This window comes from Apteryx mantelli, chromosome 2, assembly GCF_036417845.1.
Source record: "Apteryx mantelli isolate bAptMan1 chromosome 2, bAptMan1.hap1, whole genome shotgun sequence".
Classification (NCBI taxonomy): domain Eukaryota; kingdom Metazoa; phylum Chordata; class Aves; order Apterygiformes; family Apterygidae; genus Apteryx; species Apteryx mantelli.
The window spans coordinates 65,755,078-65,780,003 of record NC_089979.1 but is presented as its reverse complement, the minus strand read 5'-3'; the positions used below and the strand labels follow the sequence as shown (position 1 = coordinate 65,780,003).

Sequence of the window (24,926 nt, the reverse complement as noted above, 5' to 3'; positions counted from 1 at the left end):
TTTCCCTTTTACAGTCAGTCCTCATAACTCGTTTTGACAGGAACACAGCAAAAAACTATTATGGAAAAATACTCAATACCACATTATTGTGGGACCTGAAATATAGGAGACGATTAATCACCAATAGGTTTTCTGGCTTTTAAAAAAATGGTTGAATTTGAAGAAAATAGTAGTGACTTTATTGAAATTCTTATCTCTTATTCTGTCTGTAGAAAGCCAAATTATTCAATTTATTTTTCAATTACAAATAACTGAAACCAAAGTAATAAAGACATGAGTCCCCTCATAAAACCTTACATAACAGTTCAAAGTTGTGGTATTTATCAGAGTCAAATTACCTCAGTAATCTGATTGTATTTTGCATCTTAAAACCTGGGAAAGATATATTACTTCACTTATATTAGTATAGCTAAAAAAGTGCAACTCTACTTTTTGTTTGCAGTGAGGGGGGGAAATTATGTTTATGTAAAGGTACACAGCAGTATAGCTTTAGATTTCTTCTGATCTCCTGGTTGAGTAGTTACACCCCTAACAAACCTCAGACATGACACATCTTTCAAGTGTTGACCAATTTAAGTATATAAAGGTAAGGATGTATACCACAGAGTTCTTAACCCTTATTTAGTCAAAAAAAGTCAATGTCAACAGACATTTTTGCCAGAAGGCTGAAGGTGAAGGCTCAGAAACCTAAAACAAGTAGTTCCAATTTTTGACAGAAGGCTGTATAGTTATCCATTTCTCCAGAGACTTATTCACAATGTGTTGGCTTTTCAAATCATTCAGCAGAGAAAAGGTTATACTCACATCTCACCCTGAAATACACTCCTACACAACAGAGACCAGAGCCTTTGAAATTTAGGTAACAATAACACACTGAAACACATTTACTAATGTGAGGACCAAACACTTAAGACATTTAATATAAGCTGTTACTCTCTCCCTTCCCCTTTAACTGCTAGCAGAAGGCGTTGTTACGTTTACAGGGGAAGCTAATGGTTCACAGCAGAAAGCTGTTCAGATCCCATAATCTGTTCCCCTATGACCAGGCTGTTTTTCTGTATTCCCACTTATTCTGAACTTCGTACAGTTGATCATGCTTACTGAGCCAGTGGCTTTCTTTGGAGCTAGCCCTTAAGGTAAACAGTTATTTTTGTACTCTGAAATACTAAATTGTGTGCAGACATTCCCTTTTTTAAAACACAGGTTTAAGAAAAAGTCTTTATTTGTAGCTTAAAGACAAAATTATTATACAGTTCACAATTAAATAAATGATTGTGCCCAACTCAGAAGTGAGGCTGTACAGGTAAACATTAGGAACGAAAGCCAGGATACACGTGACCCAGGCAAATAATGACCAGAAATAAGCACAGAACATTAACAGTACAGTTACAGCAGCTCCCAGGCATAAGGCACCGTTAGTGCACACAGAGGTAGTACAAGTCAGAGCTCAGTAAACATGGCATACCTATGCATGCAGTGATACATCAGCTAGTTGGTGAAGATTACACACAGTCATCCGCCGGGAAGCTGTAAGGGTTTTAGGAGGATCACGTTGGTTCTGGCAAGGAATCCAGGCCATGTTGAAAATTTCTGAACTTGCAGAGAGGTACCTAAAGGCACCTAAAACCTCTGCCACCTTCTGAGTCTTGACAAAGTTTTCACATGTTTTCAGCAACTAAAATAGTAGACTAGAAATTTTAAAACTCTCTTTAAAGATATCCCCTAAAGATATTATTCATGTCTTATCCTCCTCATTCAAAAGCAATGTTATAAGTTTTCTAGCTCATGACTGGAAGGGGTTACTTCTGTTTAAATAGCTTAATCCTTTCTCTAATAATAGATGTCTCTAAACAAATGCTATCTGACCTTCTATTCCAAGAGCAAGCTAGGCAAACTCAGCTGTTCAGGAGCATGCCTTTTGGTGCTGAGAAGTATTTTATTAAAATATCTTCCAGGAGCAAGGCTTGAGGGAAGGAATGGCTTTGCAGGCACATCCTAGTACACATGCACAATGACTGACTGGATCAGTCAGCTGTGACTGACAGGGGCTGTCAGCCTGAACAGTAAACACAGAGAAACCTGTGCAAGAAGACATACAGGGTGATACTGTGTCTTAAATGTCCAAAAGTATTTCCATTTCTAGCCCAATTTTAAAAGAAGATTCTTCTGCCTACAGTTAAGATTTTCCTAGTGATTAAAGATGCTCTGTAAGAACAGGGCACAGAATCACAAGAAAAAAAATTACTCATCATTTTCTCTGGGATTGTTTTAATAGGAACTGCAGAATCTCAGTGAAAGTTACCATGAACTCAGGGATAGGAGCATTAAATTTCTACATCAAAATCCAGCTTATTCGGGAGCAAAGCTTTCACTGATTGCAGCAGGAACTGGGCAGCAGATAATAGGTTCTCTTTTATGGAGAAGTATATCTGCCAAGGAAAAGTATGCTTTGTGTTGGGTTGTGGCGGATGAAGAAAATGAAAGGATGATCAGCATTGAAATCCTCCTCCATAACCATGCAGAGCATAGCAATGCCAGCAGTGGCAGCTGCAGCTTCTGTGCCTTCCTCATTCACTTCTACAAAAGCCTTGTGGACAATTTTAGACAGAAAGAGGTCACGTGCCCCTGACATTCCTGACAAGTCAGCCTTGCCACTGTCAAATACATCCAACAAGCCCATAGCAGATAAATCCGATTTAAGGTCATAGCTTTCTTCTAGCTTAAATTTAGGCAAATGCACATTAACATCAGTGGAGTACAGATGCTGAGGATGTGTCCATTCCTGGAGCTTCTCAAAGGTGAGCTGCTTTTCCAGCTAGAATTACAAGCATAGAGATCATCAAATATCACTAGTGTAGAAATATTTCAATTCCAGTAGCATTTAAAGTGCTTTATAGAGCACTATTCAACTACAAAGTGTCTATATAAAAATGACCATACCCATATCATTGCTAGTACCATGTAGATCAAATGAACACTATTAAAATCAGTGAAGTCAGTGCAGTGTTCACCTAGCACAGATGTTTACTTCTTGCTGCAGTGTAGAGAAGGGAATAACATGTACTGATAGCAACTAAAAAGTCACTCCTCCTGTTTCATTTAACTAAATGGAACTATATAATTAAAAGCCAATAAAAGAAGGTAATTATCAGAGATCTCAAAGAAGCTGATGTGTTCCTGGTCATTAAATGGTAAATAATAGTCTCACTAACTTAAGGCTAAGAAAATAAGATTTTTAAAGTTTATGAAAGAAAAGTTCCATAATTAAAAAAGGAGGCAAGTTAAGTCTCATAGTTAACTTTCTTTTTGTTATCTCCCTCATGGTTCTGTTCTGCAAGCCAAACACCGCTTTAATGCAAGCTACAAAACCAGAACGCAACCTCTCTTCCTGATGCAGTGCATGCATGTATTTTTTACGGCAATGTTTGTAGAGCATTATCTAAAAATATGCTTGCTAGATATGGGGCTCTGAGAGGTTCATTAAAGCTTTAATTTTGAATGGCAGAACTCATCTATTAAATAACTGCATTAGCTTAGAAAGGTCACCTTCTGCAGCCCAGTAGAGTTGTCTTCAATGTTATCAGGTAACAAGATGATCATACTAAGTTCTTGTCCATCATAGGTCAGCTCTAAAATACGGGTCTTCATTTCAGAGATGTACCCAAAACGAAATTTCTCTTTCTGATACATCATTTTCACTGTCTTTCTTTCATTCTGGGTGGTTAAAAGGTAGAGAAAATAGCAGTTAAGAAAATACTAATTTTGAGAAGTGATAGGAAACAGCAAAGTTAAAAATCACGTCTTTATGTCTGTTGCTTATAACTAAGATTAAAATGAATCTTGCAAAACCCCCTCCCCCATTATATCACGCAGTTCTAAGATCCTCTTCATCAGACTTCTGACTGCATGTTTAATAGGTTTTTTGAAGGCAAAACGATATATAAATGCTGATTTATTATGTTTGGTTTTCCTTTGGCTTCTCTAGCACAGTCACTGCAGAAGCTGGGACAGAACTTCTTTGACTTTCTGTGCCTTTATTTTACTTGCTGTGCCTTTTGCTTTACCAACAAAAATGACCAGGGAGTGTGTTAAAGTCAATGAAGATCAACTCCGTTCAGCATAAAGCAGATGACTTTATACAATACCTTGTAAAGCTGTTGGCATAAGTGGAATACAGAGCAAGAAAATGGGACTGAACCAAAATGTCTAATCACTTGCTAAACTGGCATCGCAAACAGGCACAGTTTATAGCAGCCCATGGACAGATAATCTCTGCTCGACATAGTCAGGTTCCTAGTCTATGTCTGAGAAGAATTCCTGATGCCATTCCAATAAACACTACGAGAATAAAGAGCTTGCTGAATACAGAAGAATACTGAAATCCATATAAAAAACCCTTCCAGCTGAACTGAAAACATTCATGAAAGTATTTCCATTTATATTTGTTTTTTAAATCTTATTTGTAAATAAAGCTTCAATTTAGGACCTATATTATTTGACATTTCCATTAGATATACACTACCAAGATGTATCCATTTTACCTTGTTTAACCAAAATGGCATGTCAGCAGTATTGGCTTCTTTAAATTTCTTTGCCCAGTTCCCTTTGAAATAAATAGCATTCACCAGTACAAGTCTGGTCATGCTATTAACTGAGCCTTCAGACAGCAGATTAGGGATTTTACCTTCAGAGGGAAAGGGGAAAAAAAAGTCACAACAAAAGCTTATATGTTGGCTGCATATAAAACATCCCCGATGCCACAGAAATACTAGAAATATAAAACTCCAGCCCTCTGATAAAAAATGTATATTCCAGGACCAGTCTTTTTACTTCATCACACTTTTTAACAGTACACACTACTATAATTTTGGATGTACAGTAATTTGATGAAAGTGTTATGTTTTCAGCTTAAACTGTCACATGTGACTCTCAATCTCTGGTGATTTAGTTCTCACTATCAATCTGAAAACAAGGCAGTGGGGTCCAAGCTGCAGGAGCACAAGCACATAACTTGACAGTCAAATTTTTTGTGGTACTTGCAACCAACTACACAAGAACTAGAGAATACCTAAATTTAGGATCATTGGATTTAGAAGTATATATAATATTGACCAGACTACCTGAAACAAATTTCCCAACTCATGAGTACAAACCTATGTTTAGACACCTATTCTGCGTTTATTGGCCTTAATAAACAAAAATGGAAACATCTTTGAACCTATGTAACTCTTTAAATGTCTTGCTTAGGTACTCTCTTGGCGTGTCAGTCAAACAACTGAATATCTCAGGGCAAACTGAAAATGCTTTAAAGGCAGCAGAAAATAAAACCTATTCCTACTCCCAAGCCATGAAACACTGTCACTTACTTCATTGACCAAAATAGCTTACCTTCAGTTTTTTTCTCTACCCACTGGTTAACTTCCTTTCGGGCTTCATCATACGCCTGAAGAAAATCAACTGTAGCCAAATCAGCTCCATACAATTTCCGAGTATTAGTCAGGAAATCCTAGATTTTGGAATGATAAAGAATAGCTTTCATTGCACGTAGATAAGAAAACATCTCTTTATGATGCAGATAATGTCCAGGTCAAACAGTTTATCACCCGCCCAGAGGTGGGGCCCTACCACTGGACTGTCTGTTTTCCATTCGTGTCAGAGCAAGCCTCCTAGTACATCTGCCACGCATACCTGAGATGCGGTGCTTGCTACAGGCGTTTCAGCCTGTCATTCTGCTGAAACAGGCTGCAGCATGGCCTACACACCACAAAACTCCCAGAAGGTGCTGAAGAGGGATATAAATAGCAGCCTTGCCTTGGGAGTGCTCTTCACACAAAGGTACAATTCACTCGTAAAGCGTCGTGCTGTGTAGACGTGTTGGATATTCCATCCCAAATAAATATGATGTTTTCAAAAATATCTAAGTAATGTGGCACCCCACCAAAGAAAATCATTAAAAGCTGCTGGCAATAGACTTTGAATAGACGTTGAAGGAGTAGGAAGCTATGATAGTTGTTTTCCACTAAGAACTGAGGCAACTGCTTATTCTCTTGAGCCCAAGATCAGCAGAACTGAGTAAGTGAAGAAAAGGCATTTTGCTGAGTAACATCCTTTGGGTGAGATGTAGAGGTGCCCACAGATGCGGGCACGCGTATGCACATATGTAACACTTTTGTCAACTGTCCAGTAACATTTACAACTATGCCTAGAAATATTTTTATTTTATAAATATTCAAGTGGCTGCAAATGCATTTTTAATAGATCAGGAACATGTGAGCTGCACAGCTTACTAAAGGAGAGCCAAAAGTGACAATTTTTACATTTAGACCTGTTCTAGTGTTTTTTTGCCATGGTGTGTTCTGGAGATAGGAAAGAAACTGATGACTGAGTTTCAAAACTTCCCACAGGGTTCAACCACACAATTATGTTCTGCATAAACATACTGGCAAAAAGCTGTAGGACTTCTCTCCAAAGAGCCGACTGGCAAACCGTAAGAGATAGGGAGCATCCCTGTGGTTAATATCCGCAGTCAGAGTCTGAAATCTTGAATGAATGTCTTCGACCTTGTCAAAATGAAGCGTCTGAAATAGAAGAAATGAACCAACTGCTGCTAATCCAGTCTTTAAAGAAGGTACAGTATATCTCTAGCATGTGTCTGAACAGTCAGGTAGCTAGGTTGAAAAAAGGAAAGAAAAAAAGAGGCCAGAAGCTATTAGAGATTTCAGTAAGTCTAAGAATGAATGAAACTGTTTTTTAGTGTTAGGTTGCCTGTGTCAGTCACTTGTACTAAGCTACTGGTTTATATTTAGTCACAGCTGAAGCTGTTGATTATAATCCTAAGAGTCCTACCTGAGAGGTGCATGCATGCCTCCCCTCCATGGACCGTTGGGCACTAGGACTCATTCCCAGGTGGGAAGCAGAAAAGACAACTGTCATAAGGACACTTCAGCTTCTTGCTTCTCTCTTTGGCCCAAGAGAACCTCTGTTTTTGCTTTTAGAACATACAGTGAAGCTTAACACAGGGCTTATGTGAGCACTCAAGGAAGAGGAGCTCCTGAAATAGCTTAATACAATTATGTTTTATGATTTAATGGAAATATAACTTTTCATATACAACTGTATAATCTTAAAATCAAATGCATTACTGAAGTTTCTCTTTATTGGTACCTTCTCTCCCAGAGGCAAGCTGGCTAGCCAAGGTTTACAGACATGACTGCAAAAGCTATCAGACTTCATTGCCAGAGAAGATAAAACCAAGGCAGGGACACCTGCCATTCAAACTTAAATCATATTTCTCAATACAGAAGACTGCTGTGGAACACACTGAATGCAAAGGAAAAGTCCTCATTTTATCTCACTGGGTTTTGGTCTAGTCTTACTGCCCACATTAACTGAGGCTGTGTACATATGAACAGTTGAGCAAGAACAGCACTGAGGCACCCTGCAATAGGATCATAACCACAGAAACAAATTTCTATAGGATTGCAAACAGCCCTTGACAGTTATCAGCCACTGCTTCCTCAATAGCTGTTTTCCTAAGCATTATGGTATGAGAACATGCATTACTGAAGATCATTGTGTTCAAATGCATATTTTTTTAAAGCTTTTTGTATTATTTCTGCTCTCAATAGGTTGATCCTGGGTGGGGCTGTCAGTTTGATTACATGGAACATATGTGCAAAGTCTGTTTGTAAAATAATGAGAAAATAATTTTATTGACCTATTCAGTAAGCCCAGCACTGTGTAATAGTATAAAACAGTTCCTCCTAAAGTCCAAAATACAAAGGTGAAATTATTCATAGACAAATACATCATGATCACTGCAACCAGAATTCTCATATGCTCCTTCACACTGGTAGGTAGCAGCCTAACAAAATGAAAAGCAGTAGTGACTGAGCTCCTCTCATGCAGGAGGCCTCAGGGGAAATTAGCACACTCCCCTGTACACCATTTTTGCATTTTATAATCAGTGCTGTGAAATCCTCGACTCTTAAAAAATAATAATTTAAAATACAGACGCTATTTGCTCCAGATTTCAGCCAGGTTGTTGAATGTGGAACTGAGTTCACAGCAAAATCCAAAGTGAACATATTAAATCATTTGTTTTTTTAAACTGTGCCTGGCTAACATAAGACTATTGTAAGAACAGGCTCAGCTCCTCAAAGATACCTGGGTGCCTAGCTCATATTGCATTCTTATATATTTAAAGGTCTCGACAACAGCAACTGCCTCATCAAAGCAGACCCATATGACAGAGAATATAAAGAGCATATTAAAGACACATATTTGAAACATATCTAATGTTATCATTATGGCTAACTCTCCAAGAACTTAAGAGCATGTTTATATGTATTGTAAATATGAATGCTTTCCTGTATCAAGGGTCAATCCCATCATTTACCAAAACTTGGGGCCTGGAACTAAGATAACATCATCATGTATTATCATAGTTATCATACTTTATATATAAGATTTTATTATTGTTTTTGGATTTCTTACAAAATATACTTAATAAGTGTACCATTACTAAGCCTGTATTACAAAACAACAGTTCTTTATGGAAATGTCTCATGAAAACTAACAAGGCCTTGCTGCTAGAAACTCCGGTCAGTTTAAATTGAGACTGATTAACTAGTGAAATACTTCATCAGTTAACTTAATTAGTGAAATTAAATGAGAAACAAGGGCCATGGCAAAGATGGAAAGAGGGCTTTGAAGCAGGGCAGGCAGAAGATAATGGCAGAAAACAGGCCAAGGAAGACTCAGTGAGCATGACAAAATATTATCATTTTTTGCCATTCTTTCATTTCCTCTCTTCTAAAACTTACGATTTTAATGCAACAAAATATAAAACAAAAGAGAAAACTTTTTGCTAACCTTCAGCACCTGGGCCTCTGTATTACCTTTGGCCCCTAAAAGGACCATGGCCAGAGCAGCAGAAATACTGACAGGAGAGAAGAAAACATTTCCTGTTGGGTTGGTCTCGTTAACCCTCCTAAACAGGTCGAGTGCAAATCTGCTGTTTGCATTACTCAAGTTCTCCATGGTTACAGCTGAAAAATAAAACATTCAGTAAGGACTCCAGGAAACACTCAACAAAATCCAATGCTTTGTGAGTCACAGAGTAAAGATGGGATTAATAAAATGTGCATCTGTGTACAGGAATAGCACAAATTTTGCTGTCAATGCGTCATCTTCTTCTTCAAAAAAAAATCAGTGCAGTCACAGTCACACTAATTTTAAAGACATTATTTCAAAAAGTTCCTTGCCTTCTACCTTGAAATTTGAAGCATGTGTACTGGCAGGATCGTAAATTAATCTTTCAATTCCACAAACCCAACATACTCAAGACAGCTCAGTCATGCAGCTTGCTTCCCATTCTTCTACATAAATCCTATATGGAGGCTATCCATAGTAACTGCTAGGTAATAAGGGAGATGTAAACACCTTTCAGCAAGCTGCCTGCCTTTAATGAACAAACCATGCCACATTAAGGTGCCAATCCTGCCAAAGGCTTAAGTATACACTTATTTTTAGCGGTGTGTAAAGCACTGCTATTTCCACTCTACCAGTCTATTGAGAACAAGCCAAGCTACCTCCACACTGGATCAAGGTGAAAAGGCACGTGAATCTTAATGAGATTGTGTGTAAATCCTAAATGTATGGACAGAGAGCCTAGGTTTTGGACTAACTGAAGGCGATGTAACTGCTAGTGAAAGCAGAAGTGAAACGTAGGCGAGGCAAAGCTTCGGGGTTGATATAGCACAACCAGAGCACAGATTCATGTTGGTGAGAGCCTCACCACCAGGCACTTGGAAGTGGAGTGGAATGTGTGAGGGCTGGGTCTGTGCTGCAGAAATATATGCAAAGGCTGGAGACAGTATCACAGAATGGTTGAGGCTGGAAGGGACCTCTGGAGATCATCTAGGCCAACTCCCCCTGCTCATGCCAGGTCACCTAGAGCACATTGCCCAGGACCCTGTCCAGGAGGCTTTTGAATATCTCCAAGGATGGAGATTCCACAGCCTCTCTGGGAAACCTGTTCCAGTGCTCAGTCACCGTCACAATAAAGAAGTTTTTCCTTATGTTCAGACGGAACTTGCTGTGTTTCAGTTTGTGCCTGTTGCCTCGCGTCCTGTTGCTGGGCACCACTGAAAAGAGTCTGGCCCTATCCTCTTTACATCCTCCCTTCAGACACTTATACACATTAATAAGATCTTCCTTCAATCTTTTCTCTCCAGGCTGAAGAGTCCTAGCTCTCTCAGCCTTTCCCCACATGAGAGATGCTCCAGTCCCTTCATGATCTTGGTGGCCCTTCGCTGGACTCGCTCTGGTAGCTCCATATCTCTCTTGTATTGGGGAGCCCAGAACTGGACACTGCACTCCAAATGTGGCCTCACCAGGGCTGAGCAAAGGGGGAGGATCACCTCCCTTGACCTGCTGGCAATGTTCTTCCTAATGCACCCCAGGATACCATTGGCCTTCTTGGCCACAAGGGCACATTGCTGCCTCATGGTCAGCTTGTTGCTCACCAGCACGCCCAGGTCCTTCTCCGCAGAGCTGCTTTCCAGCAGGTCACCCCCCAGCCTGTACTGGTGCATGGGGTTGTTCCTCCTTAGGTGAAGGACTCTGCACTTCCCTTTATTGAACTTCATGAGGTTCCCCTTTACCCAGCTCTCCAGGCTGTCCAGGTCTCTCTGAATGGCAGAATGTATCAGTGTATCTCTCTGGTGTATCGGCCACTCCTCCCAGTTTTGTATCATCAGCAAACTTGCTGAGGATGCACCCTGTCCCTTCATCCATGTCACTGATGAATAAGTTGAACAGGATTGGACCCAGGACTGACCCCTGGGGGACACCGCTAGCTACAGGCCTCCGACTAGACTTTACGCCACTGATCACAACCCTCTGAGCTCAGCCATTCAGGCAGTACTGGTCTGCACTGCAAAATCTTCCTGCCTGCCCAACTAAGATGCCTGCTTCTCTCTGCTTGCTTGCAGCGTGACTTTCAGATGTGGCTGTTTCTAGCTTTGTTCCTTGCAAATTTTCATTTTAGACTCTGACACCTTGTGCATCTGCCTTTAGAAATCAGGGGGCACCCCAGTAGCATCGTTACTGTGTGGTCTGCACCCAGCCACAGGAAGGAGTTTGTTCTGGAACCTCGTTATTGCCAGCACAAGCTTTCTGCAGGCAATCATCTAAAACATTTTCTGAGTCAGCCACCTGACAGGAAAAAGGCCGCTATCTTTGCAACCAACTTCTATCTAGCTCCCTGCTAGAAGAGACACGCTTTAAAACCCAAAGCGTTCTTTTACACTTAAACACATACGTGCACACACACGCAGGCAATTCCTAAGCGTTTCACTGAAACCCAGCGTTTTATCCCCCCTACCCCGCCCCGCCCGAATAGCTGCCCGACCAGCGGCCGCGCAGACCCCGCCGCGCCGGGGAGGCAGTGGGGCGTGGAGGGGCACGGACCCCTTTTCACCCCGTTATCGGCCCATTCCCGTAGCAATCACCCCGAAGGGACCCCCTGCGCGCTGCCCTCCCGCCCCGCGGAGCCTCAGCGCAGCCGCCTGCAGCCTACCTGCCCGACGCGGCGCGGCGCGGCGCGGTGCGGAGCGGAAGGGCCCCCTGTGCCGCCGGGGCCGCCCCGGGGCGGGGAGAGGGGAGGGGAGGGCAGCGCCGCGCCGCGCCGCGCCGCCGGGGTATGGCCCGGGGCGGGCGGAGCGCGCGAAACGGCGCGGCGCTGCGCGTTGGCCCTTCGCCGCCGCTGGCCCCGTCGCGGCCCGCGGGGCGCCGCGGAAGGGGAGGCTGGGGTAACCGCGCTTGCCGGCGCGAAGGGCGCAGCGGGCCTCGGGAGTGCAACTGACCGAAAAATAAGATAAAAAAAATCCCAGCGCGCAAATGACAAAAGACATTTTTTGGTCCAGTGGGAAGCTCGCTGAGGGTGCCTAGCATAGCCCACTGCTCTCTTCCTCATCAGGCCTATTAAATTCAAATTTTAGGTTGCTGTTGTTTCTGTTTACTTTCTTTTTACATAACATGTAAAGAAAGAAACAGGAGGGAAACCTTTTCTTTTGGTTTAACTTGATTTTTTTCCTTCACCACAGCTTGATTTGGCCAGCCAGGACATCCCACCCATAAAGTCACTGTTTTAAAGGCTACTGTTTGGTAAAAGTAACCTGGCCCATTCTGTCTTTGGGTGTACGGTACCAGCTGTTTAGCTTAAGCATGTGACATGCATCCCACTGGCTATTTTTTTTTATTCCTCCAAATAACGCTTCAGTTGTCTTCCCCGGGAGATAGCTGAATTACTGTGCACAGTCATGGGTTAAGAGTAGGGCAATTTAGCACTATTTGGATCATGATCAGGGAGCCATGACTTGTTTTGAAGTTGTGCACAAAAACATACGCACCCTTAGGGTCCTGCCCAGAAACCAATGCTTATCTTAGGACCCCCTGGCTCTACAGGCTGTTTGGGATAAAGTCTACCCCAAACTTCATGGCAATCCAAGTAAATAGCTGGATTTTACTCTGTTCAGGAAATCTGACATTAAACAATGAATTCTTAACCAGCTACAGGGAGGCTTTGTCATCCATCTGGAATAGTTTTCTTCACACTACAGCTGGAAAAAAAATGGCAGAATTTATGGGTGGAAAAGAAATGCAAGTCCCATAACACTCATGGTTAGTTCTTTTATTATTTTCAGGAACAGAAACAGCTAAAACAAATCATTGTATTTGGAAAGTAATTTCAGCCGTATCTTTGGTATTATTTACTAAGCATGTTTAAACAAAATATGAATAGGAAAAAAGATAAAGCTACAAAAAGTAAAGGTTTGGCATTTAAATATTGCATAGGCCCCATATACCTTTTATTAAATGACATGCTTTTTATATTAGGACAGAAATCTCTCCTACTCCATGAGAGGGCTCCAATGTACAGTAGCTAATAAACCTTGGTGTCAGCTGGTGATAAAACACTGATCCTGGCCCCAGGAAAATCTGTAAGGACATTTGTTATGACAGTCAGACTTCTATTCCCACTCTTGGCTAAGTGCTTGTTTGGTTATTATCCAAAAAATCCGTCTAGTTAGGATGCTTAGTAACATGTACTACAGGCTGCCAAATCCTCCTTTCATCTCTAGGGAATGTAATAAACATTAAATGGACCTGTCCGGGGAAAAAAGACAAAAAGACTGGGATCGGAAGAAAAAAGGGACGAGGTTGGGAAATGAGCTCCAACTTAGTCAGAAATGAAATTAATTTCTTCCTTTTCTATGAGACGTCACTCTCTGACTCACTGTACAGTGGCCAGAAAAGCTGAAGTGCAGTAGCAACCACAAGCATAGACAGAAGTATTCACTGAGCAAGTGGGTTGTTTTTATGCCTTCAGGGAGTTAGAGAACTCTGTATTTAAGCCCACCGGATAAAAGGGTTGTTTTAAATGGCAGGTGCTATACATTTCTAAGTGGCTCTGTTATGCTATCCAAGCTTGAGATGAAGACCACAAAAGCGGATTCAGGCACTGCTGAAAAAGGCAATTAGTGCAAAAGAGCAATCCTATTCCAAAGGAACATAAACTTATTGGAGTAATAGTGGCTCTTCTGCCAGGACATCTCCTTTTTAGGGAGAGCAAAACCTGCCACAGAACAAAATGCTAGAAGTTTTGTTGTGCCGGATGAAGAAGAGGAAGGGATGATCAGCAGTAAATTCTGGAACAATCATTGCACAGCGCAGCATCATCACTCCTGCTGTGGCAGCTGCCGCTTCAGTGCCTTCTTCGTTGACTTCTACAAAGGACTTGTGAACCACTTCAGAGAGCACCAACTCGTTGCCAGATGAGATTCCTGAGAAGTCTGCCTTCATCACGTCAAACGCATCAGGCATTCCCATGCTGCTCAGAATGGGTTTCAGATCATATTTTTCTTCCAGTTTAAATCTGGGTAAAGACACCTTCACCTCTGTGTAGTCCATCCTTTCAGGATTAATCCACTCCATCAGCTTTTCATATGTAAGTTCTCTTTCCAGCTAAAAAAACCCCAAACCCACAGAAGTCATATAATTCAAATGAGAGGAGAGTCACAGATTCACAAAAACAAAAGTGGTGATTACTGTATGTGTTTAAACAGTGCATGCATGTATCTTCTACAATTCAGAGGCTCTCAAGCCAAAAGTGCAAGTTTTATCTGGTACTAGAGCTTATGTCCCCAGTTTTGGAGGCCCATATGCTTTTTGTGATAGATACAGAAAGGATCAGTCCCTTCTTTGTAAAGTTTACTTTATAAAACATGCTAGATTGTAACAACCCTATTTTACATATGGGAAACTAAGGCACAGAAGAACTGATCCTTGTTTTCAAAGTCCCAAAGAAACTGAACCTAGCTCTTCTATGTCTTAAACAAAAGGTCCTCCTTCAGGTTGACAGGCCTGATGAAAAGGCCTGCTCACATATCCTTTGCAGCCAATGTGGGAGAATCTGATTAATGAATTCCTTGGTTAGCTATCTCCAGCACAAAAGAGGCCCCAGCATTTCCTGTGAGCCTGTTTCCAGGTGCTGGGCCAGAGACAACCTTCCAGCTGTTCAGAAAGGAACATCTATGGGTCAAGGACTTCCTACAGGGACTTCCTAAGAGCTTCCCAGAACCCCCGCTCATTTGGCAGGCACCATACTACATCTTCACCTTAACTACAGCTAACCCCTACTCCCATTGAGGGTTAGGCCTTCTTCCAGAGTCTCTCTCTGGGTAGGGGGCAGCACGCAGCTTGACCAGCAGTGACACAAGTTATGCCAATCACTTTGGGCATGGGGTGTATGAGACATTTCAGCTGGTATTGTGCACCAGTGACACAACAGATTTGGAACCGAACTTGCAGGTCTATACGCAATATCAAACTCTTCTCTGGCACAATACAAACTGTCTTTGCATTTAGTTTAACAACTTACACTTTCCAAGCCAGTGGATCCATCCTGGATTGCATCGGGGAGCAGGATGATCATGCTGAGTTCATTATCAACATAAGGGAGCTCAAGGATTTTGGTCCGGAAGTCCCCATTATAGGTCATGTTAAATTCACCTTTCTTGTACATCATCTGCACAGGTTTGCTCTCATTCTAAAAATAAAGTGATGTCAACAGTTAATACTAAGCTAGTATGCTGGTCTTAAAATAAGAGGCGGGCATCCAGTTACTCAGAGCTTTTTAAATTTGACTGTACAGAGGACTAGAACACGCTGTGGGGTACAGCCCTGCCACTGCTTTTAGTAAAACAAGGGATAAGAACTAAGGATCCTTGGCATTTAATTTTTAATTGTTAATGGGGAAGTATGCGTGAAGTGTCTGTAAAGAGGCAAGAACATGCTTTTACATACTTAAGAATTAGCATTCCTTTTAACAGAGCTGGTAGGAAGCATGGCCTGTCTTCCTTGTTTTATATGAACAAAAAATAATTTCAATTTAGATATTTTCATTTTTATGCGGCTCTATGTGCTATAGCATAAAGGAATTAAGATAGTGCCCTCAATTTTTTGGCATTTTTAGTGGCACGTTAAAATATTTTGAGTCCTGAAAAATCACACAGACATTAGGGAGAGGGGAGGTTTTTCTTCTCAATTTTGTTCTCCACTGTCTCCTTCCTTTTTTGCATGGAGCATCAGTTACTATTGTTTACTTTACTGTTTTCCTCCATTTCAGTTAAGGGTTCCATCGCCTTTTTTCCTCTGTAACCTTGATGAGATCACCATGCAACAAGTTAAAAAAAAAAAAAAAAGTAAAGTAAAGCCCACTGAAACAATGCCCACAGAGAATATCCCAGAAATGTTTTTGCAACTCTGATAGCTTTTTCACTGTATATATCAATAGTGAGAGGACAAGATGCCAGGCACCAAGTCAATCTGCTGGTTTCTGAAGTACTGTAGTATATAGTATGGGGTGAGCTACAAAATTCCCTATTTGAAAAGTGGTATTAGTACCTTTAGGCATTCTTGGATGTATTTCACCACTGAGGGAGGGATGGTTTTAAATTGGCCACAACGGTTTCAATTTTGCAGAGTGTTTGTTTAAAGCAGGTGAATTCTTGAGGGAGTCACATTACCCCAAACTCTGGGTATGTTGCCAAATGTCATTAACAAGAACTAGTAATCTCCAAGAAGCAGCCCTGGCCCGCTAATCATAGCGGCTGCGTTTCTTAGAATAGCATGGATGTACTTCCAAAAGAGAGAAAGTCTAGTACTGATGTCTTTGAAGAAAAGGTTACTCCCCCATTTATTTTGCATCAATTCCATGGTAGAAATGCAGTGAAAAAGCATTTTCATTGAAGAAGGCTGTTACATTCAGAGGTTTCTGAACATGTACAAGCGTTCCTTTCTGCCTGCAGCCTAAAGGTACAATCCTTTTCTTATGCACACCAGTTTTATGCTGAAATAGTCAAGTTCACTTGACAACTGTTCACTGACAACTTTTGTGAAGTCGTTCTTGACTTGCCACTCATGTGAGAAAAGAATTAGTAATCCCAGATTCTTGACAAGAAAGTAAGCCCTTAAAGCCTTGATGAAGTTGTGCACTGTAACCACTATGCCCACTTTTCAGCTGTGTAAAGGCAGAGAAAGGAGCAGACTTTATAAATATTTTCACGTCTGAGGGGGTTCTGTATGCAGAAGCACTGGACTACAGGCCATGAAGGCTAAATAATTTATAATTTCTTGTGCCAGCACCTTGTGGACTCTCACAAATAGTGTGACAGTTTCACTTAGCAATGTTCTCTTCAGAAGTTGTTTCAAATTCTGTAACTACATATAGGACTGCCTCTCTCAAATGCAGAAAATAAGGGTAATAAAAAAGAAATATTTAATTTTGATATTAAAATTTTTAGAAAGTATGTGAACATTTAACAGAAAATAAACAAAGAGAATGTTCATATTAGAGGGATAGAAGTAATTCCATGCAGCCTACCTATGGTAACCCTGCGTGAATATATTTTTCCTGACGAGTTAAATGTAACATTGCACTGTCAGCATTTCAGCATATCATACCTTGTTAATTTTAAATGGCCTTTCCTCTGTCCCCTCTTTGTTGAACTGGCTCTCCCAGTTGCCTTTGAAATAGATGGCATTCACCAGCACCAGTCTGGTCATTGAATTAAGAATTCCCTCAGTCAACAGGTTCTGAATTTTACCTTTGAGATACATTTGAAGGAAAACAAATTTTAACAGCTAGGCATATATCTAATTATTAACAAATAGAGTATCTACTCTGTAATAGTGAGAGCTCAGGATTTTTTAAAAATCCAAAATATTTTATCTTGAAATAGCAGTTTATCCAAGCCTTGACTGCCTTTAAATGCAAGATGGAGTTTTGCAAAACACTTACCCTCAGTCTTTTCTTCTACCCAACCATTTATTTGTTTTCTGGAATTCTCCGAAGAATTCACAAAGTCAGTTTGCTCTAGTCCAGCGTGATAGAATTTCTGACTTGATTCTGTAAATGACTACAATGAACATTAAGCACAGAATTTCAGCAATGTATTTTACTCGTGTTCAGTCACAGACTATTCTTAAAACACACTGAGAAAATCTGCTCCCTCTCTTTCGGGTTGGTAGGTCTCAGTCTAGAAAGAACTAGTGAAGTAAAATACAATGCCTTTATCTGCCCTCCAGAGGGAAAGGGTAGCGAGTATTTTATACTTCAAAACCCCACAAATTTAACGTTTACTTACTGAAAGAAACTTAAATGTCTTTTCTCCATATAACCGGTTAGCTGTTCTGAGCGTGTACTTGGTATTTGGATTGTTAATTTCAGAAAGAAGTAACTGATACCCATTGTGAGCATCCTCAGCTTTGCTCAAAGAAAGCACCTGTAGAAAGACAAACATCCTCAGCAGAGTCCACGTCTTCTCTGAAACACTTGGTTGAGCACAATTCTTTTTACCAGTTTTGAGATCAAAAACTGACTTGAACACCCAGCGCAAGCCATGGAAGACAGGAGATTTTTCATCACACCGCCCTTCTGGAGCTTATCATGCAAGTTACACAGGATGTGTGCACAGTCAGATGTTGTATGAGTAATAAGTCAGGGTGCAGAAGGGTCAGTGGCATACAGCTTCCCTCACTCTATCCAAGCATTAAGGGATATACAGTTAAAAACAAAATTTTGGAGAACCTGTAATGAAACCATCAGCATAAAAAACTACTGTATTTATAAAATAAATTTAATAATATCATTCACCATACTTGCTTTTGATAAAGTCCAATCACTTTCATAGATTTAAATGAAAACAAAACATATGTTTATCCTTCTCTTTCACTTTGCAAAAAGAGGTACACATAAGAAGAAAAATGACTGATCATGCATTTAATGCTGCCAATTGCATAAATAGAAAAGTATGCAAGTGGCATTTGCTACTTGGGTAAGTTTAAAAAATGTCAACCAACGCGCAGTTATCGTTTTCTTCTGTGGTAACAATAGCCCTTTTACAGCCCATTCCTCAGAGTTGAAAGCAACATTTTATGTAATGCCTTAAATTAACTATGACAATAAAACTCTGCTGCTATTTGTGTTCCTAAACGGGATGCATGTTCAATTCTGTCTGTCTGTGACCTTTTTTTGTATTGTCTTCATCATTGTGCTCTCTTATCCGTATTTTATTGAGGAAGTAAATGAATTACAGTACCTAATCATACCACACTTGGCATAAGTTCTACTAGGAAAACGTTCACGAGTACAGGTGCCTATTGCTTGACTTGAAATCTTTACATGAAATCTTTACAGTATTTTCATTACATGAAAACATTTATGAAATAAATGAATGTTAAAACTGATACAGCATTCTTGTTCATTAATATTAGAACCTCCACTTGAGTTATATTAAAATTGAAGGAAAGAAAGAAATACTTTAATGTATGATGACAACTTGAGAAGGCTTCTCTGAATGCAAATTACAAGTTAGCAGTGTTTCATTGCTTCCATGACACTGGACTGCCCTAGTAGTCAAAGAAAACATTAGACATATTTTTCTAAAGATCTGATTTATGAGAAGGGTGTGCATAGACCAGTGTTTGAAATTCTCACAGGATATATTTCACTCAGCTCAACGAAATGAAATCTGCAGCAACCAAGATAAGTATTTGGGGTATTTGGCTTATCCCGATAAGACTTCAGCATCAACTTTTTACAACTCTAGTGCTGCTTCCTCTACACAGATTTAAATCTGAAATGATTCACAGAAGTCCATGGAGTTATTCTAGACTGACACCAAGGTAGTAGAGCACATTTTCTTAGCTGCATATCAGTGAAAATATATCAGCTAAATATTTGATGAGAATCCTTAAATCCACATGCAAGTTTCAAATGAAGTGACATGGAATAAGGTGACATTTTAAACCACTCAAATGGTTGGTTAAAGTAAAATAAATTATAATTGTTGCAAAAGAATGTCACGATATGAATACCACAACATTTGAGAACTGTACAGTGCACATTTTGAACAAGACACTATCAAAAAACAAGCGAATGTTCCTGCCCACTAATATATATAATGCTTTAAAATCACAATGCAGAGAACGATGCTTTGTGGACAAAAGATGAGTCAAATCTAAGCAATAACTTCCTAAGAAATCCATCCAGCCTCTTGAGAATTCTGAGTTTAGACCCATCTTACATTTTCCTTAATGCTGCATACGGTTTTTACTGGAGAACTGGGGATTTACAATCCTCACCCTAGAAAACCTAGCAGAACTGTGTTAAAACCCCCAAACCTGAAAACTGTAATTTAAAAACAGAACAGAATTTCAGATGATTTCACACTGTTTGTAGTAGCATCAAAGGATTTTATCCGATACCTTAGATGCAAACAAGGATGGGCGTAATCCTAACCCAGCCCTTCAAATGACAAGGGAAAAACAGGCTGCTGTAACTAGTGTTAACACAGGCAAGGAGTTAAACTCCCAATAAAACAATGTCTCAGCTCTCATCTCATTCTTGATCACTGCTACCATCACCACAAATGTAAATGTAAAAATGATCTGCTCCAAATTATGATCTAGGTGAAGGCTCTTCACACTAAGAAGGGGGAGGTAGGTAGCCTCTCAGTGAACGTGGGATAAGCTGTACTGCAGTTACTGAGGGGGTTGAGTGCACGCATGGGCAGACCCTACTGATATACCACTGGCACACTGTTCACTACACTTGCTAATTCTACTTTTGGTAACTTGCTTACATACTAATATCATAAATTTTACTTTTCATTGGCCATCCAGCTTTTCCCTGTTCTGAATCTTGGCTCAGGTATCCATCGGGACTTCAGAGCTGTGCTTTTAGCCCTGCACCACTTCTTTCTTCCAGATGTTCCAAGTGCTCACACATTAAAATTTGGGATTGTGAAAACAGAGGCAAATACTAAACAAGTGACTGGTGATTTTTTCTTGATTTCTTCAAATTTTGGGGTGTCTGACATGACACAGTTACAGGGTGATTTTTTATTTTTTCAAATGTGCCTGGCTACATTTCCAAAATGTAGTCCGATATAACTCCCAAGGAAGAAAGGGGAAGAAAATATTTTTTGTAACTGGAGATCCATCTCTAGCTACATAAACACAAAACCTACCCCCACCGCCTCACCTCAGTATCTTTTCCTAACATTCAAAAGGAACACTACTGTCTCACAAAAACAAACAAAACAAACAAAATAAAAAAAGCCAAGAACCTCTTAATTGCATACTGAAGAAAGCTCCACCTACACAAACACATACTAATTAAAAAATAAAAGGTACCGCTTAAGTACATACTAAAGGAAGACCTCTGTTCACTGAGGCCAGAACGACAATGACAATTTAACATTAAGTGCAGGTCACAGACTCTGTAAGACAGATTTGTGGTTCACATGTTCATGCCAAATTTGATACACTTTATTTAGACATACCTTTGCTATCTGGGCTTCAGTGTTACCTTTTGAACCCAGAAAAATCATAGACAGAGCAGAAGAAATACTAAAAGGAGAGAAGAATATGTTCTGCGTGCTTTTGTTTTCACATAGCTTTCTTAAGAGGTCAAGTGCAAAAGTGGTATTTGCTGCACTGAGGCTGTCCATGGTTCAGAACCTGAGAGATAAAATACAAAACAAGAATGCCTCAAATTTACTTCAATCTAAACTGACAAATTGTTTTTGTCTTTATATTTCCCAGTGTAAACTCTGCAGTCTATGTCATGATTAGGCTGGAAAATTATCACCTCTCTGAAAAACTGATTTGGTGGAACAAACATCCTGAATCCCATTATTAGGCGCTTGAGGGTTCTTTTTATGGATTTCTTGTTTATTTCTGTATTACAGTACCATATTTTTAGCAGAGACAGCAGTTCCCATTGGACTCATTAGGCTCTTCAGTGAGTAAATATATTACATCTTTTGAGCTGATCATATATGGCAGTGAGCATTTTGTTTAGAATTTGTTTAAATAAAAAAAGTCCCCTCTGACTTCTCTAGGAAAATGATTTGCCTTTAGAGAAAAACAGGAGCCAGAAGTTAAGTGTCAGAATGGCAGAATTATAAATTCTTACCTTCTCTAAGTCTGTTTATCTTCAGTATTATCTTCAGCTTACTTGTAAGTGTGCAGGCTGTGTTTTATACCTAACAGCGTGTCTGGCAGAAGTCAGCAGAATGAATTGACCTACTAGATTAAAAAAACCACAACAGTTATTGTTTAGTCATCATGGCAACAGATTATTGTAATTTCCTGTTGCAGTAAAAAGAAAAAAAAAAATCAAAGTCCATTTCAAGCTTCATTTTATTGCCTACACCCCAGAAACACACACCACAAAAGACAGAACATTATAGTACATGCACGCTTCAATATGTATAACTCAAAGACTTGTCAAACCCTACAGACACCATCTGGGTAGGTAGCTAACTAACCTGAGGTTACAGAGCACACATCTATAACTGGAACAATAAACGTTAAAATGCTGAGTTAAATGCTGATACCAAACACTCTAAGATACCAGCCAACAGGGAAGGTTTCTGTGCTTTTTTTTCCTTAAGGCAGTGCCTAGTGTTGGCCTGTTGCTACAAAATACAAACCTAATGTCTAATTTATATTACTGACACATTATATCAAACAAATGGGTGGAAAGAACAAGTTTTTGCATGCCTGATTTTTCACCTAAGAAAAATTCTTGCTAACAGCTTTGCTATAGACTATACAGGTAGCAACTTTTCTTATGTTTCTCTTCTCCCAGAACTCCAGAAAAGAAAACTTAGATGGAAACAATCCCCCAGTTCCATCTGAAACAACACAGTAATTTAATTATACTTACTGCTCAGCATAACCAGAGGCAGTTAGCGTTTTAAGTTCACCTTAGCTATCCTGAAGAGCAGAATTTTCCTACTGTCCTGATCCCTGCCAAACCACTAGCAATAGTCTTTTGATCTACAACACAGCACTAGTGATAGCACTGAGCAGTATTATTTAGGAAGTTTTGGTAGGGCTTCCATGACAAGTAAGAATTTATAGAACAAAGGACACAACTCACTTTTTGCCTGCCTGAAAATCAGTGAATTTAACCAAATTGCATGTAACATCTCAGCAACGGAAACACAAGGTTAGGAGTGGGAATCCCCACTTTCTCTGTGGCTTAGTAATAGTAACATAACTATTGACACCTTTCTCCTCAAAGTGGTTACAGAGAAGATGCAGAATGACCACATTTTTATGGAACAACAACCCCCTTCCCCATAATATAAGCACATATTTGTCAGTTGATTTTACATTGTTTGCCACAATACCCTCAGAGATCAGAGGTAAAGCTGCAAACAAGAGGCTAGATTAACTATTCGACCTGCAGCAGCTTGTTCCTCACTCCCATTTCTCTGTGGGCTCTGCAGGTCACTGACAAGGCACTTGAGCAAAGGTTTCTGGATGACCTGACCCTGCATGCTCATATCATTATGAATTTGATTCATATATTCTTTACAGTAGACACTTACTCTTACAACAGACTTTATGGAGAGAAAGGCTGTTCTGAAAAAACAGGACCTTCCAAAGGCTCTATCTAGATTAAACAGAGGATGCATGCTGTTGCATCTCTCCAGTTATTGGTTTTGCCATGAGGGGATCAGGCCAGAGCAACCTGCAGCTCTCCTCTGACCCGCACTCCCAGATATGCTTCCCTCAGAAACCGCGAGGTGGATTAGTGGCTGGCACATGTGGAAGCCTCCCCACCATTGCTCCGTTGCCTCAGAAGAGCCCACAGGTCCACCCATTTCGACACAGCCAGAGGGGAGATGCACACTGATGAACCTCTGGTAGCACCTGACACCACGGGGGAAGCAGCGTCCTAAGGGTCTGCAGCACATGCCTCCCCGGGACTGAAACTGCTTGGAAATAAATGAACTTCCCCGAAGGAGAGGGGCTTCGTTTAGAATTTGAAGTTAGGCGCAATAGCAACCAAACATTCACAGAATTAAATTACTGACAACCACCACGGCTTCACTCATCCACCTGAGCACCTACAACTCGTTTCCTATGCTGAACGGCATCAGGCTGCGGATTTGGGTGCCTGCGGCCCTCAAAGCCAGCATTCAAAAGGCAACCTGACAGCCACCGGCCTGCCAGGCACCAGCTCCTGCAGCGGCGTCCCACGTCGCATCTCTCCCGGAATAGCTGGTGCGAAGCCGGGGAGGCTGGAGCCCTGCTATTCCCCACCAGAGCAGCCTCTTGCTCCCTGCGTTTTTCAGGGATGGGGGGAAGGCAGGATGCTTGAAGCGAACATGCCTAAGATCTGACGCCGCCCCAGCAAGGCCAGCCCAGGCAGCCATGTCATCAGGACCCTCAGGGAGCAGGCTGGAGAATGAGGAAGCTGCAACAACACCCCCCTCGGACCCCGTGCTGGAATTAGACAGGGGACAGCGCAATAAACACCGTTACTATTCAGATTTATTTGTAACGCAGTAAGGAGTGACGTCGGAAACGCATAAAAGCATTTCCTACACATCGGTGCAACGCCAGCTGGCAAAAAGAAGCAACTGCAGTAAAGAAAGCGGGGGGGAGGGGGGGGAGGGAAGGAAAGAAACCGCGCCCTGCCTCCGCTCTCTCCAAAACAAACCCAGCTTCCCGATGAAAACGAAAATTTCAGGCCGGCGGAGCCGCTGCCGCACTCACCCTGCCAGGCGCCGCGCTCCCCGGCTCGCGGCGGCGGGGCCCTGCGTCCCTCCCTCTCGCTCCCTGCCCGCCTCGACCCGGAAGCCTCCTCGCCGCGCCCGGGGCCGCCCACGGCCGTGGAGGGGTGCCGGAGCCAGGCCGCCCCCCGAGGCGGGCTTCCGCGCAGCCGCGCCCCGGGCCGCGCCGGCGGCCAGAGGGCAAAGGGCCGTTAACCGCCGGCGGGCGCCGCCCGGCGGGGCGGGGCAACGCCGCAGCCGCCAGCGTCCTGCGGCCGCGGGCCGTAATCAGCCGCCTCAGCGCCCCTCCCGGGCAGAGCTGACTGAAAATAGCAGCCGGGCGCGAGGGGTTTATTTGTTTATTTATAAAAGGGGTTTTGTTGCAAGCACAGGCAAGCTGTTTGCTAGCTGGAGGCCGGGGCCACCCGGAGATTCTCTGGTGGCTGGAGGGCAGTGGCAGAGCCACACGGTTCTGGCCTGTCCTCATGTACCTGAGGCTCTGAGTGGAAGTGCATATATATACATACATGCATACATAATACATACATACAAAGGGAATCCCTAAAAATAAGCGTGACGCTAACTGATGCAAAATTCAGAGCTGATTCAGTCTTACACCATGGCTTTGTAAGCAAGGCATATGGTAGCCCCAGGGTTGTCACCCTTCCTTAGAGGGTGTGCCAGTAGGTGTAATGCAAGGAGCTAAGAAAGTGCTAAACGGGAGCTTAGGCAGGGTCTGAGGTGGGGCAGTAGTAGGTGTTAAGACTCACATTCGAATGA

At 41.5% G+C, this 24,926-nt stretch overlaps 2 protein-coding genes across 3 annotated transcripts; both read right to left on the bottom strand.

Moving 5' to 3' along the window:
* Nucleotides 1–1,204: 1,204 nt before the first annotated feature.
* On the bottom strand, nucleotides 1,205–11,628 carry LOC106482624 (leukocyte elastase inhibitor-like). Its single transcript, XM_067290781.1, has 7 exons — nucleotides 11,585–11,628; nucleotides 8,875–9,050; nucleotides 6,441–6,578; nucleotides 5,389–5,506; nucleotides 4,542–4,684; nucleotides 3,547–3,714; nucleotides 1,205–2,815 (listed from the first exon to the last, which is right to left on the bottom strand). The coding sequence occupies exons 2-7, from the start codon at nucleotides 9,040–9,042 to the stop codon at nucleotides 2,414–2,416; spliced, it is 1,137 nt and encodes a 378-aa protein (XP_067146882.1). The 5' UTR covers nucleotides 9,043–9,050; nucleotides 11,585–11,628; the 3' UTR covers nucleotides 1,205–2,413.
* Nucleotides 11,629–12,682: 1,054 nt separating this feature from the next.
* LOC106484034 (serpin B6-like) lies at nucleotides 12,683–24,289 on the bottom strand. Of its 2 annotated transcripts, none has more exons than XM_067290779.1 (8): nucleotides 24,151–24,289; nucleotides 21,551–21,663; nucleotides 20,916–21,093; nucleotides 17,715–17,852; nucleotides 17,369–17,486; nucleotides 17,032–17,174; nucleotides 14,948–15,115; nucleotides 12,683–14,031 (listed from the first exon to the last, which is right to left on the bottom strand). In XM_067290779.1, the coding sequence occupies exons 3-8, from the start codon at nucleotides 21,081–21,083 to the stop codon at nucleotides 13,627–13,629; spliced, it is 1,140 nt and encodes a 379-aa protein (XP_067146880.1). In that variant the 5' UTR covers nucleotides 21,084–21,093; nucleotides 21,551–21,663; nucleotides 24,151–24,289; the 3' UTR covers nucleotides 12,683–13,626. The 2 variants fall into 2 exon arrangements, with proteins under 2 accessions (XP_067146880.1, XP_067146881.1); XM_067290780.1 differs by having other exon boundaries at nucleotides 21,551–21,660.
* Nucleotides 24,290–24,926: the final 637 nt, after the last annotated feature.

What these genes read in the sequence shown, in the direction of transcription:
- LOC106482624 (XM_067290781.1), bottom strand. Translation starts at nt 9,042, where the DNA reads ATGGAGAACTTGAGTAATGCAAACAGCAGATTTGCACTCGACCTGTTT. An exon ending in AGTCCTACAGCTTTTTGCCA is followed by an intron (nt 5,507 to 6,440) that starts GTATGTTTATGC and finishes TCCAAAATCTAG; the next exon opens with GATTTCCTGACTAATACTCG. An exon ending in ACTCTACTGGGCTGCAGAAG is followed by an intron (nt 2,816 to 3,546) that starts GTGACCTTTCTA and finishes TTGTAATTCTAG; the next exon opens with CTGGAAAAGCAGCTCACCTT.
- LOC106484034 (XM_067290779.1), bottom strand. Translation starts at nt 21,083, where the DNA reads ATGGACAGCCTCAGTGCAGCAAATACCACTTTTGCACTTGACCTCTTA. An exon ending in GGCCATTTAAAATTAACAAG is followed by an intron (nt 15,116 to 17,031) that starts GTATGATATGCT and finishes CTTTATTTTTAG; the next exon opens with AATGAGAGCAAACCTGTGCA. An exon ending in GATCCACTGGCTTGGAAAGT is followed by an intron (nt 14,032 to 14,947) that starts GTAAGTTGTTAA and finishes GGGTTTTTTTAG; the next exon opens with CTGGAAAGAGAACTTACATA.